The sequence below is a fragment of the Myotis lucifugus genome, unplaced genomic scaffold (genome assembly GCF_000147115.1).
Source record: "Myotis lucifugus unplaced genomic scaffold, Myoluc2.0 scaffold_95, whole genome shotgun sequence".
Taxonomy (NCBI): domain Eukaryota; kingdom Metazoa; phylum Chordata; class Mammalia; order Chiroptera; family Vespertilionidae; genus Myotis; species Myotis lucifugus.
This window is the reverse complement of record NW_005871143.1, coordinates 3,673,595-3,688,169: the sequence shown is the minus strand read 5'-3', so window position 1 is coordinate 3,688,169 and position 14,575 is coordinate 3,673,595. Positions and strand designations below refer to the sequence as shown.

Here is a 14,575-nt window from a genome sequence, read left to right as displayed (position 1 = left end):
TTTATTAGTTTATTAATTATTGATTGATCTGGTTTTAGATAAAATATTCAAGCTTTATTAATTTAAAATTAAGATTTGTAAATACATCCCAAGCTACTGAACCTTTATCAATCATGTACTTAGTAAATCATGCCCTTAGTTGGTTGGCTTCATCTATCCTATTGATCAGTTCAGGCCTACCTGAGCATCACTCTGAGTAATGTGAGAGCTCCTTAGTCATGAATGATTATTTCATCTGTCTCTCTTCCCTTTAAGAGTACAAAGTCCAGGAGGACAGATGCTCCTGGCTTGTTCAATAATACTGCATGCCTTTACATTTCCCATGATGCCTAGGGTAGGCCCATTTGCTAAAATGAACATATAAAAACTAAGTGATTTTGTACCCTTTTGGACACGGAGACAGTTGCTCTTGATGATATTATTTCTGGTCTTGCTTGACTTATGTTTTTCAGGTAGCATATTCAAAACTCAATGCACTTCTTGTGGGGCTGTGGCTGAGAATTACAAGAGTCCAATTTGTGAAGCTTTTGCAGGAAAAGGGTAATTATGCTGTACTATAGAATGAGCGTGTGTTGTTTTCTCTTTTAAATTGAACATAAATGCGAGGAAATGAAACATTAATCTAAGATTTGCATGGATATTTATAAAAAATAGGATCCAATACATTATACCATATTATGAAAGAAATATTTGCTCTCAATTTATAATATTAAGTGAAAACCACAGGATCTAACTCTATACAGTTTGATCCCAACTTTGTATTTTTTTTAATCCTCACCCAAGAAATGAGGATATTTTTTCATTGATTTTAGAGAGTGAAAGGGAGGAGGGAAGATGAGAGAGAGAGAGAGTGAAGGAAAAGACAGAGAGGGAAATATCAACATGACAGAGATACATCGATTGGTTGTCTCCCACATGTGCCCCAGCAGGGTGGGGATCAGACCTGCAACCCAGGTACAAGCCTTTGAGTGCAAAATTTTAACAGCAATTATCAGGAGTGGTGGGATGATAGGTAATTGTGATTTCTGCTTTATATCTTTTTGAATTTTTCAACATTTCTATGATGAATGTGTACTATTATTGTAGTTAGGGAAAGAAATTAAGAGTAGACTCAGAATATTGAGAACAATTCTACCTGATCATTTTAAATCAGTATAAAGTATACAAGAAATATATTAACATAATGTCGAAGAAGATTCAAATGATAACATATAAAATGTAAGTCACGAAACTCCCCCATTAGCGCATATGGCTGCTTTACATCCTCCCCACATACAAATTCCCTCTTGAGGTAAAACCACTAGTAATTAGTTGGTGTCCATTCTTTGAGTAGCTCATGTATTAATTAGGAGTTTTGTACCATACCCTGCTATGCAAATATACATACTTATTGGGTTATGTTATTCCTTTGTTCTTTGATGATACCAATGACATGTTCTCTTTTCTAATATTGTTTATTCAGTGCTCCAGAACCCGAAACGCAAGATGCCAGAATCCCATTGGAGAAACTTCCCCGGTGGGTAAAATCTTTAATCTATACTTGGTGTTCCAGGTTGCAAGAAAAGAAAATTAGGAATCAAAATCCAAGTTCATTTGGTGAGATGCCTCTTAAATCCTCAAATGTAAATACCAGCCCTGACCTATGAGGCCAAGGGCAGAAATAGAGAGGATGAACCAAACCTGTGGAAAGAGAACTGCTTTTCAATCCTTCTTGCTTTTCATTAGTTACTGTCATCTTCCTCCTCTTCCTCCTCATCAGTGTTATTTATCCAGGTTTATGGAGACAGTAAAAGGTCTTGCAAAGATGAAATTATAGGACCAAAACGTTGTAGATTTTTTTAAAAATGTAGAAAGATTTTTGTCAAGTTTTCAAAGCCAGATATTAAAATAGCACGTCCAAAAGTGTTTCAGCGAGCACTATATCCATGTGATGTTCATAGGCATTGCTTGAAAAAAAGATGTTATGTGCTCAGATCACACTAGATTAAACCAAGTCAGAGTATGTTTGCTTTACTGTAGGACTTCTCAGAACATTTCATATGCTAAAGTACATTGTTACTCTCTAAAAAGTTGTTACAATATGCTAATGTTTCACTGGTTTATTTGACCACAGAACCCTTTTTATTTTTCTTAATAAGGCTTTTCATTACTAAATGCTAGTTTCTATCTGAAAGAACAGGGAATCCTGAGGGGTTCCTGGGTAAGACATTAATATGATGAAAACTATGTTTGGGGGAGGTTATTTTAGAAGGTAGAATAAAATGACTAAGAGAGAGTGGGGAGGAAATGGTGACAGATTTCTAGTAATTGATACTGGAGAGCTTGACTATAGACAGGACCAGAGAGAGGCGAATCTCCGAGAAAATAAAAGGAGGTCATTGATGAAGTTAGGGGATGATTGGGGTGTTTGAGACAAATCTTAGTCCAGTGTGTCCTCCCAGGCCTGGGTCACTGAGCAGAGTCATGCCCATGAGGGTGATGAAGTCACTGTGAAAGAGAAAACTGTTTAAAGAGAAGGTCAAGCTTGGCTGAAACACATTTGTCTCTAAATCAACCCAATGCATTCAGACAAATAGAAACTTTATAAGGCAGTTAAAGTTAGTGCTTCATATTCAAGACAAGCTCCTATGGGCTGGGAGAGCAGGGATGGTGATCAGAGGATGAGGTGACCTATCTGGACAGACTGGATTTGGGGCAGCCCCTGGTCTTCCTCCGACCCACCTGGCAGACCTTCAGGCAAGGTTGAGTTAAGGATGATGTTTTTACAGGTGTGAAGAGGCAGGGTGCGGGGGCCTGCTGCGACCTTATGTAGTGTGGTTTGGAGAAAACCTGGACTCTGCCATTCTGGAGGAGGTTGACAAAGAGCTGTCCCTCTGTGACTTATGTCTAGTGGTAGGTTTCGTTCTTACCTGATTGTGGGGATTTTCTGAAACACCAGGACTGGGGTGGAGATTAATGTTGTTCCCTCCCTCCCAACCTCCCTCCCTCCCTCCCTTCCTTCCTTCTTCCTTCCCTCCCTCCCTTCCTCCCTCCCTCCATTCCTTCATCCCTTCCTACTTTCCTTCCTTCTTTCCTTCTCTTAAGATGTGTTTTGAGAGTTGTGGTGTTCTACATAAAAACTAAAAAACAGTGAATAAGAATTTATCTTAAAATACAAAACAATGCAAGACCATGTCTTCGGCTTCTCAAATCCTTTTCTCCCCACAAAATATATCATAAAAAGAGCATGTTATTGGTTCTAATTTTTAAAATAATACATGCTCATTATTAAATTTAATTGAGAAAACACAAAAAGAAGAAATTAAAAATCTGATAATTCTACCATACAAAAATAATCAGTTAGTATTTTAGTATGTTTCCTTCTAGTCCCGGGATGCGCAAACTGTGGCCTATGGGCCAAATCTGACCTGCCACCTGTTTTTGTTAATAAAGTTTTATTGGAACATAGCCATGCCCTTTCTTCTTTGTATAGTCTATAGTTACTTTCACATTACATTGACAGAGCTGAATGTTTGCAACAGAGACCATGTGGCCTATAAAACCTTAAAAAAACAGCACTATTTGGTCTTTTACAGAAAAAAGTTTGCACACCCCTGGTCTAGACCTTTCCACATGCAGATGTACACATATTGATTAAAATTTTAAAAAAATGTGTTCATACTCCCAAAACACTAATTAGAAAGAATATATGCACCCTATGTTAATTGCAGCCTTATTTAAAATAGTGAAGATATGGAAGCAACCCAAGTGTCAATCAATAAATGAGTGGATAAGAAAGATGTGGTACATATATACAATGGATTACTACTCAGCCATGAAAAGAATGAAATCTTACCATTTGTGACAGCATTGACGGACCTAGAGGGTATTGTGCTAAGTGAAATAAGTCAGACAGAGAAAAACAAATACCATATGATTTCACTTACATGTGGAATCTAAAGAACAAAATAAATGAACAAAAAAAAATTGAAACAGACTTAGAGATACAGAGAGCAGACTGATGGTTGCCAAAGGGGAGTTGATTAGGGGACTGGGTGAAAATGGTGAAGGAATGGATAAGTACTAATTGGAAGTTATGAAACAGTCCTAGGGATGTAAATTATAGCTTAGGGAATCTAGTCAATAATCTACACTAAGAAAAGACAAACACAAATTGACCGTACCTTCGTTACACCTTAAGCCATGCCCACCAGCCAATCAGAGTGACTATATGCAAATTAACCCAACCAAGATGGCGGCTGGAAGCCACGGAGCTGGAGCAAGCAGGAGGCTTGGTTTCCCCAATGATGGAGGAAGCGCAGCTTCCCGCGGCGGCTCTGAGCTCCACTCAGAGCAACAAAGTTTCAATGATAGAAGGTAAATAAATCCCTGAATAAAAAAGAAAAAAGAAAAAAGGGACAGGCTGGGAGCTTCTGTCACCGGGGGGGCTTGGCCAGCCTGAAAATGGCCCTCAGCCCCTCACCCAGACTGGCCAGGTACCCCAGGGGGGACCTCCACCCTAAAGGGGGTGTGGCCAGCCTGAAAACAGCCATTAGCCTCTCACCCAGGCTGGCCAAACCTCCATGGGGTTAGGGTCCCCACTGCGGGGGGCTTGACCAGCCTGCAAACAGCCATCAGCCTCTTACCCAGGCTGGCCAGGCATCCCAGCGGGACCCCCACTCTGATTTTGGACACCCTTCATGGCAAACCAGTCGGCCTCCACCCATTCACCAGGCCTCTATCCTATATAATAAAAGGGTAAATATGCAAACTGACCCTAACAGCAGAATGACTGGGAATGACTGGTCACTATGACACACACTGACCACCAGGGGGCAGACGCTCAATGCAAGAGATGCCCCCTGGTGGTCAGTGCGCTCCCACAGCCACAAGCCAGGCTGACGACTGCCAGTATAGCAGTGGTGGTGGGAGCCTCTCCCGCCTCCTCAGCAGCGCTAAGGATGTCCGACTACAGCTTAAGCCTGCTCCCTGCTGGCAAGTGGACATCCCCAGAGGGCTCCCGGGCTGCCAGAGGGATGTCTGATTGCCAGCTTAGGCCCAATCACCCAGGGAGCAGGCCTAAGCCAGCAGGCGGTCATCCCCCGAGGGGTCCCAGACTGCGAGAGGGCACAGGCCGGGCTGAGGGATCCCCACCACGAGTGCACAAATTTTTGTGCACCGGGCCTCTAGTCTATAATAATAAAAGCATAACATGCTAATTAGACCTTCCAGACCAAGCTGCGGTGGTGGGGCCAAGGCAGAAGTGGCCGCTACGGCAGCAGGGGCCAAGCCCCTTGCACGAATTTCATGCATCGGGCCTCTAGTATTGTAATAATTATTTATGATGTTAGGTGGGTACTGGAAATACTGGGGGAAGCACTTTGTAAAGTATATGATAGTTAACTGCTATGCTGTACACCTGAAACCAATATAAAATAATATTGGTGTAAATGGTAATTTAAAAATTTTTTAAATGGGTCCATATATGTTCTTTTTTGAAACTATTTTATTCAATTAGCAATTCACTTAGCATATTCCATGTCAGTACATCATCTTTTAATTGGCTATGCAGTGTTCTGGTGTATGCATTTAAACAATTCTCTATTGTTGGACATTTCAGGCTATTTCAAAATTTTTGACATATTAAACAATGTTATAGTGAATATCCCTCAGACATTAACTCTTTTAAAAAATGTATTGATTAATTTTTTAGAGAGAGGAGAAACATCGATGTGATATTCCACTTTTTATTTATTGCATTAAATTGGTTGCTTTTTGTGTGTGTCCTGGACGGGGGGATTCAAACCTGCAATCTTGGCATTACCAGGATGATGCTGTAACCACTAAGCTACCTGGCCAGGGCCTCAGACATAACTTTTTACATGCTCATCAAATTATTGTCTTAGGACAAATTTTCTAGAAGTGGAATTAACTGGACAAAGGGTAGGCATATTTCAAATTTTCCTTAACATGTCTTTAAAGCAGAGTCACTTTCTCATGGATGCGTACTCATTCAGCCAGTGTTTACTGAGTGCACCCTGAAGTTGAGTATAGGGTCAGTGGCTAGGTGAAAAAAGCTGGTTTGTAAAATATGTTCTGATCTTCCCATTCCTTCTCCCCAATCACCCCCCTCTACCCCTTCACAAAACTTCAGTACTTGAGTCCTGGCTAAGAAAGAATTCAGAGTGAAGACTCAAATATAAGCAAAAGTTTATTTAGAAAGTCACAGAGGTAGAAGAAGTGAGTCAGGGAAGAAATAAGCCAGCTAGTCTTCCCATTCTTGTAAAGAATGTTTATAAAACTACTAGAGGCCCAGTGCACAAAAATTTGTGCACTTGGGGGAGTCCCTCAGCCCAGCCTGTGCCCTCTTGCAGTCTGGGACCCCTTGGGGGATGACCACCTACTGGCTTAGGCCCGCTCACTGGGGAATTGGGCCTAAGCTGGCAGTCAGACATCCCTCTAGCATCCCGGGAGCCCTCGGGGGATGTCCACTTGCCAGCAGGGAGCAGGCTTAAGCTGTAGTCGGACATCCTTAGCGCTGCTGAGGAGGCAGAAGAGGTTCCCACCACCACTGCTGTACTGGCAGCCGTCAGCCTGGCTTGTGGCTGAGCAGAGCTCCCCCTGTGGGAGCGCACTGACCACCAGGGGGCATCTCTTGTGTCATAGTGACCAGTGATTCCAAGTTACTCTGCTATTAGGGTCAGTTTGCATATTTACCCTTTTACTATATAGGATAGAGGCCTGGTGCATGGGTGGGAGCTGGCTGATTTGCCCTGAAGGGTGTCCCAGATCAGGTGGGGGTCTCGTTGGGGTGTCTGGCCAGCCTGGGTGAGGGTCTGAGGGTCGTTTTCAGACTGGTCACACCCCCTTCAGGGTGGGGGTCCCCACTGGGGTGCCTGGCCAGCCTGGGTGAGGGGCTGATGGCTGTTTGCAGGCTGGCCACAGCCCCTTCAGGGTGGGGGTCCCCACTGGGGTACCTGGCCAGCCTGGGAGAGGGGCTGATGGCTGTTTGCAGGCTGGCCACAGCCCCTTCAGGGTGGGGGTGCCTTCTAGGGTGCTTGGCCTGCCTGGGTGATGGGCTGAGGGCCATTTTTAGGCTGGCCACTCCCCCTTCAGATTGGGGGGGTCCTGCCGGGGTGCCTGGCCATCCTGGATGAGGGGCTGATGGCTGTTTGCAGGCTGGCCACGGCCCCTAGCCACCCAAGCTCCCAGTGGAGGCTGGCTGGAAGCAGGTATCTGGGATTTATTTATCTTCTATAATTGAAACTTTGTTGCCTTTTGCAGAGGCCACAGCCACCCAGGGCGGGTGGGAAGCCAAGCTCCATCACCGGGGCAACCAAGCCTCCTGCTTGCTCCAGCTCCGTGGCTGCCAGCTGCCATCTTGGTTGGGTTAATTTGCATATAGTTGCTCTGATTTGCTGGTGGGTGTGGCTTGGGGCATAGGGAAAGTATGGTCAATTTGCATGTTTCTCTTTTCTTAAATAAGATATCCATAGGGGATAACCTGAAAGAATATCCATCAAAATGTGAGCAAGGGTTATCTTGGGGTAGTAGGGTTATGAATGATATGTATTTATTTTTTTCTTTGAGTTATCTAACTTAGAAAAAAAGGATCATGGATTATTTACATCACTGCAAAGAACAGAAACAAAAACAAAACTAACCCCAAAGGTGATGAGTCATTTCGTTGCCACTTTCTCTGTTTGCACAGCCCTCCTTTTCATAACACATCTTTCTGAGTTCCAGTGATCAGCCAAAAAAGATGCCTCCTAACTCCTGATTTGTCCCTTAAATCCTCTCCATTTATCTCATCCAGCTTAGTTTTCCCCCCACACCTGCAACCACAAACCTGCCTGGGCTTATGTGAGATTTTCTGAAATAATGTTTCTTCTCGCATAGTGTGGTCATTTGTCTGTTTCCATCTGTTTGCTTTGTAGGTAGGAACTTCCTCCTTGGTTTATCCTGCTGCCATGTTTGCTCCCCAAGTGTCTGCCAGGGGCGTGCCAGTGGCCGAATTTAACATGGAAATCACCCAAGCCACAAACAAATTCAGGTACAGGGATTACCAGGGTGGGAAATGGAAGGCATTGAGCAGGATTGGACCTGGTCATCTAAAGACATTTTATCTACTATTCTGTTCTAATTTAAAAAAAAAAAAAGACACACTGAATTTGTGTTTTATTTGGTCTGTCGTTGCTTTTTTGGAAGAACAAAATATTCTTAACTGTAGACTAAGATGGCTCTGTCTTTTTACAAGGGGTTTGCCATAAGACTTTAATTTTTTCACATTTTGAAAGCTTTCTTTGATTCCTTTGGCTTTGCTTTCATTTGTCTTTTTAAGTAGATTTAGTGATGGCAGGCATTTGGATGTAGGTAAGCTGAACGAATGCTGAGCAGTAAGCCTTGGAGATACCAGCCAGAACTTCTTCCCACTGCTCTCATGGTGAGGCTGCTACACACATGTCTCTGGTCTAATTGCCAAGAATATTTGTACTTGCGGCTTTGTTATGATACTGATTCTGTTTCCCACGTTTGTGTGGAAAGAGTAGATCATCATAGTATGCATTTTTTAGCCCCATTCATGTCTTCACCTTTTTTTCCTTTCTTGTTTCACCCCTGCTTTTTTTGTCTTCACTTTTAATTTAGTTTATATTTTATTGTTAGTCTGCTTAATTCCTTTCTAGAATGAGATACAATAGAAATAACTAAGCATAAATAAATAAAATTCTAAAACACCACTGAAACTCTTGTCATTACTTCAGTCAGTGGTTTTCAAACTCTGCTACACATATTTAAAATACTGATGAGTTGGTACCACCCATGCCATTCTGATATAATATCTTCTCCAGATATTTTTAATCAGCTACAGCCTGTGTGTGTCCTCAATCCATAAGTGGTAGGAACTAGAAAGACATCCTTTAAAAAGAATCACTCTCTATGTAAAACTTATACTCTGAAAACTACAGAATGCTATCAAAAGAAGTAAAGAAAACCTAAATATCTATAGAAGGACATCCATGTATACAGATTGGACAACTTAATATTATGAAGGTGGCAATACTCCCCAAATTGATTTGCAGATTCACCCATTCTCTATCAAAATTGCTTCTGGCTTCTTCGCTGAACTGACAAGGTGATCCTAAAATTTATGTGAAAATCCAAGGGACCCAAAAAGCCAAAACAAAGAGAAGAATAAAGTTGGAGAACTTATACTTCCCAATTACAAAACTTACTACAAGGTTACAGTTTTCAAGATAGTGGGGTACTGACATAAGGGTAGACATACAGATCAGTGGAATAGAATTGATAGTCCAGAAAAAAACCTCACATTTATGGCCAACTGACTTTTGAAAAAGTATGAAGAGAAAGCAGTGATGGAAAGAATAGTCTTTTTAACAAATGGTGCTGGAGCAGCTGGATAGCCACATGCAAAAGATTGGAATTGGACCCCTTTATACCATATACAAAAAATAACTCACAGGGATCAGAGGCCTAAATATAAGAGCTACAAATATATAAAATTCTTAAAAGAAAATGAAGGAGTAAATCTTTGTGACCTCGAGTTTGTCAAAACCTTTTATATGACATAAAAATCACAGGTAACATAAGAAAAAATGGATAAATTATCACTTCTAGGCCTTTTGGCTAAGATCAAGTGTGGAAAAATGGATACATTGGACTTTATCAAAATTAAAAACTTCTTTACTTCAATGGACACCATCAATAAAGAGAAAAAGACAACCCATAGAATTGGAGAAAATATTTGAAAGTCTAATATTTGATAAGGAATGTGTATCCAGAATATATAAAGAATTCTCACAACTCAATAATAAAAAGACAAATAATCCAATTAAAAAGTGGGTCAAAGATTCAAATAGAGCCAGAACCGGTTTGGCTCAGTGGATAGAGCGTCGGCCTGCGGACTGAAAGGTCCCAGGTTCGATTCCGGTCAAGGGCATGTACCTGTGTTGCGGGCACATCCCCAGTAGGAGGTGTGCAGAAGGCAGCTGATCGATGTTTCTCTCTCATCGATGTTTCTAACTCTCTATCTCTCTCCCTTCCTCTCTGTAAAAAATCAATAAAATATATTTAAAAAAAAAAAGATTCAAATAGACAGTTTTCCAAATATATACATATGGTCAATAAAAACATTGAAAAGATGCTGAACATCATTAATCATTAGGGAAATGTAAATTAAAAGCACAAGATACCACTTAACCTCTAGTATGGCTCTGCAGAAGTCCCTTCTTATCCACAGGGGATATATTCCACGACCCTCCAGTGGATGCCTGAAATCACAGATTGCACTGAACCCTATATATACTGTGTTTTCCTATACATACATAGCTATGATAAAGTTTAATTTATAAATTAGGCACAGTAAGAGATTAACAGCAATAACTAATAAAATAGAATACTTACAACAATATATTGTAATAAATGTGATGTGAGTAAAAAAGTATGCAGTTACTCAAAGAAGGGAGTTGTTACGATTCTTTGCAGCTTGTCCTGGGAAAATATGTTTCCTACTCACTCTGCAGCTGGCTTTATCTGTGTCTCTTATTCCCATCTGAGGGATGGCAGGGCTGATTTTCACTGGCCAAGCTCAGTATTACCTTTTCAATGTCAATTGTAATTCTTAGTTTTTGGTTTTTATAGATGGATGTACTGGGAGAACTGGGCTACATAACCCACGACATGAAAGGAATTTCAGATGGCATGGCCACTCAGATTTTGGACCTCCTTCCAAGTTACATGCTAAAATGCCATAGTAGTATCTTATTTCATTGTCTGTTAACTGACAATTCTATCAGACCCTCTTTCCATTTTATTGAAAGCAAGGATGAAAAGGCCCTATTTGCATTAAGGATGTGATATCCAGTCTTCAGAAAGCATTTGTTTTCTTTAATCTACACCAATACAGTGGGGCCTTGACTTATGAGTTTAATTCGTTCCGTGACGGAGCTCGTAACTCAGATTACTTGTATGTCAAATCAAAAAGTGAACGAGTGAGACACGTGATGCTGGGCTGATGTGGCGTTCACTGTGACGTTCGCTGCGCCAACTAGCGGTGGGGTATCTGAAGCTGGCTCGTAACCCGAATTTTAGCTTGCAACTCAAAGCAAAAAATCAGCCGAGACGGCTCGTATCTTGAAAAACTCGTTAGTAGGGACACTCGTAAGTCAAGGCCCCACTGTATTTCAAATGTCTCTTTAGTTAGCACCCGATAGGTTTTCACACTCTGGGCTAAGGCACCATCTAAGATTTGGGGTGATTGAGGGGTGCAGCTTGCCTTTGTGAAGTGGGGGAAGGGGGAAGTGAAAAGGGACACTTGAGAGTCACTTTCTTAAGAAGGAGACCATGTGGGATTGAGGATATGGAAATGCCCTGAAAGCTCTCCATGCCTTGGAGGCTATAATTCAGTGGTTCTCAACCTTCCTAATGCTGCGACCCTTTAATACAGTTCCTCATGTTGTGGTGACCCCCAACCATAAAATTATTTTCGTTGCTACTTCATAACTGTAATTTTGCTAGTTATGAATCGTAATGAAATATCTGATATGCAGGATGTATTTTCATTGTTCGCGACCCACAGGTTGAGAACCGCCGCATAATTCTTGGACAGTCCTCAAGGGACTATGACCACTGTGCTGGGGAGGAGCTTTCTAGCGGCCAGTGTTCAGCGCGCTGAGCGTGGCAGGAGTGGAAATGCCACTGGTCAGGGATGCCCATTAGTGGCACTTTGTGACGTGAACAGTGTTTAAGGGATAAGGCATTAACAATTTGTGTTGTATCAGAATTGGTAATATGATGAATTACATTAAGCAAATGCTTTCTTCATTTTTAATTGTGCTCAATTGGTTTTCTTATTAATAATATACTACAAAACCCTGCTATTTTTCTGCCCTAAGTATTTTCTCTTGAAGGAAGCAGAAATCATTGATTTTTCTTCCTCCTCTTTGCTTTTTCTTTTTTTCTCCTTTCTGACTACAAGTCAGAGCTCTTTGTGAAAGGTATGGTTTGAGAGGCTGTTGGCGCAGCTAAAATCCTGTGGTCTGTATGGTGCATGCAGTTATTTTTCTCTTGTCCTTAGTACATATGAATGCTGTTTTAATGTAGTATGTAGATATCGTAAAACTTAAAACTTTCATTATGGCCCTGGCCCTGTAGCTCAGTTGGTTAGATAGTCATCCCAGTTCACCAAGGTTTCGGGTTCAATCTCTGGTCCCAGCACATACAAGAAGCAACCAATGAATGCATGGATAAGTGGAACAACAAATCAATGTTTCTCTCCCCACTTCCCTCCCTCTCTCTCTCTCTTTCTCTCAAATAAACTAAAAACAACCTTTTATGAGTTTGGCAATATAATCATGAAATACAATTTACAATCATATCTCCCCCTGCTCTTTAAAATAAAATTCTTATTTATACCACCTAAATTCTAGGCATTTCCTTTCCTAAATTTTCTTGATCACAAGGACCAACCCATGGTGAAATGTCTATATCTTGAATTGTCAGAAACTAGATGAAAGAAGTGGGCACAAAAGCTCATAATGCCACATTTATGAGAATTTGGATTTTCCTCTGGGTAAAATTAAGAAATGTGTGACTTGCTGAAGTAGTATGTTGGTTTCGCTCCTAACTGCTGTATTTGTCCTTCTGTTTCAGGTTTCATTTCCAGGGGCTCTGTGGTAGGACCCTTCCTGAAGCCCTGGCTCCTCATGAAACAGAGACAGTTTCTTAATTGTCCTGGGAAGGAAGAGATTATAGTACATCTAAGTACCAGGCCACAAACAGATGACACACCATCTTGTGGATGGGGAGCTGAATATTGGAAGATCTAAAAATAGTCTCTGATTTCCTGGCTGGGATCCAACCTTTTGATAAGTGGTAGGGATCTTGGAGGTAACTGTAGCAAATATAGTTACAAGAAGTCAGAGAACTGTAAAGTTAATGCATGTTATTTGGTTTGAACTTAAACATAACATACCTCTGATCCTCTGATGTGTTTGATTGATTATTGAGAGGGGGAAATTCTAATTAGATTGTCTTAAAAATGTAATTATCCCAATCATATTTTTGCTATTTGTCAAAGATAGAAGTAGAAAGGTAAAACATTGCTATTTCTGATTTTTATACAAATTTTGATGGAAAATAAAATCACTCTCTACAGGAGGTAATATATGGTATACAGATGTGACCCTGAGAGATACCTTTATTGAGGATTTTTTCTTTTCCGTGTTTACCTTGTTTGGCTGCTTTACCTCAAAATATGTGGGATAGCTTAGAACAGGAACTCAAGAAAGAAAAGTAGCAACAAGGTAGAAAATCAGGATGAGGCCCCCACCCCAAAATGACACAAATATATAGATTCCAAAGGTATTCACAACTGACTAAAATGTAGTACTAGCCTTTTTAAAAAACATATGTTTTTATTGATTTCAGATAGAGGAAGGGAGAGGGAGAGAGATAGAAATATCAATTGGCTGCCTCCTGCATGTCCCCTACTGGGGGACATGTGCCCTGACCCAGAATGGAACCTGCACCCTTCTGGTGTATGAGATGACGCGCAACCAACTGAGCCACAGGCTGTGCAGTACTAGCCTTCTTAGCAGCCAAGGAGGAAAGGGAGAGGTGATGGTTGACTATTTCTTGATATAAACACAGAAGCATATAGGCCCTTCAGGGTCTGCCAAGCTTTCCCCGACACTGAATTCTGAAGGGAATGTTTTCCTTAGGACTTTACCTCAGAGTAAAGTAGCAAGAACACAGTTCTCACCTCAGGCCCCACACCTCATATAGTACCCAGGGCCCGTGGAATGCCTGCTTGCTCTCAGGCAAGCATCAGAAGCCTGACTGGGAGCAGTGGCCTTTAGTAAACAGTGTAGGAAGGTCATACATAACAATGGCCCTTGGGTCAGCTGGCCCCCTGGGTGATTACACAGTCTCATCACCTCAGCCCCGTACAAGAATTGATTTAATGTTACATCCTTGGCTTTTGTGGGAATAGATGACAAGACACTATCATACAAAACTTTGTACTGCATTTGCAAGTCATCAATATGCAAATAGACCGGATGGCAGAACAATGGAAGAACAGAACAACCAGTCACTATGACATGCACTGACCACCAGGGGGCGCACGCGGAACATGGCAGCCCTCTGCAGCAGGTGGCAGAGCATGGAACATGGCGGGCGTCGGCCACGGTGGGATGGTGGAGCAGGTGAGCGGGGTCGCCAGAACAAGGCAGGGTGCCAGTTGCTGTCATTGGGGCGAGCCTCTGATGGTTACTGAAAATTCTTTGCTCCTGTGCGCTGCGGTCCCACCCCAGCACTCACACCTGCTGCCGGTGCCAGTCTGCTTGCACCTGCTGCCAGAGCCACTGCTCGCACCCACTGCCTGCACCCAGCACCGGCCCCGATCGCTCAGTACTGTCAGCAGGTGCAAGCAGCAGCTGCTGGCCCCGATCACTCCTCAGGGCTTCTCCACCTTCCCTTGCTCCTGAGGGGTGATCAGGGCAACAGCTGCCACTCGCACCCATTGATGGCGCTGGCCCTGCTGGCACCTGCTGCTGGCGCCGGCCCCAATAGCTCC

At 42.1% G+C, this 14,575-nt stretch overlaps 1 protein-coding gene across 7 annotated transcripts in view; it reads left to right on the top strand.

The window, feature by feature from the left end:
• The window catches only part of SIRT5 (sirtuin 5), a 32,656-nt gene extending 19,485 nt beyond the window's left edge, over window positions 1-13,171 (top strand). For 5 of the 7 annotated variants that reach the window (XM_014458403.2, XM_023756499.1, XM_006091769.3 and 2 more), the window contains 5 exons: window positions 453-540; window positions 1,463-1,516; window positions 2,769-2,892; window positions 7,917-8,032; window positions 12,649-13,171. In XM_014458403.2, the coding sequence (XP_014313889.1) occupies window positions 453-540; window positions 1,463-1,516; window positions 2,769-2,892; window positions 7,917-8,032; window positions 12,649-12,724 (458 nt within the window). In that variant the 3' untranslated portion in view covers window positions 12,725-13,171. Of the gene's footprint in view, window positions 1-452; window positions 541-1,462; window positions 1,517-2,768; window positions 2,893-7,916; window positions 8,033-8,320; window positions 8,423-12,648 lie in introns of all 7 variants that reach the window. The other 2 variants (XR_002830035.1, XR_002830034.1) reach the window with 2 other exon arrangements.
• Window positions 13,172-14,575: the final 1,404 nt, after the last annotated feature.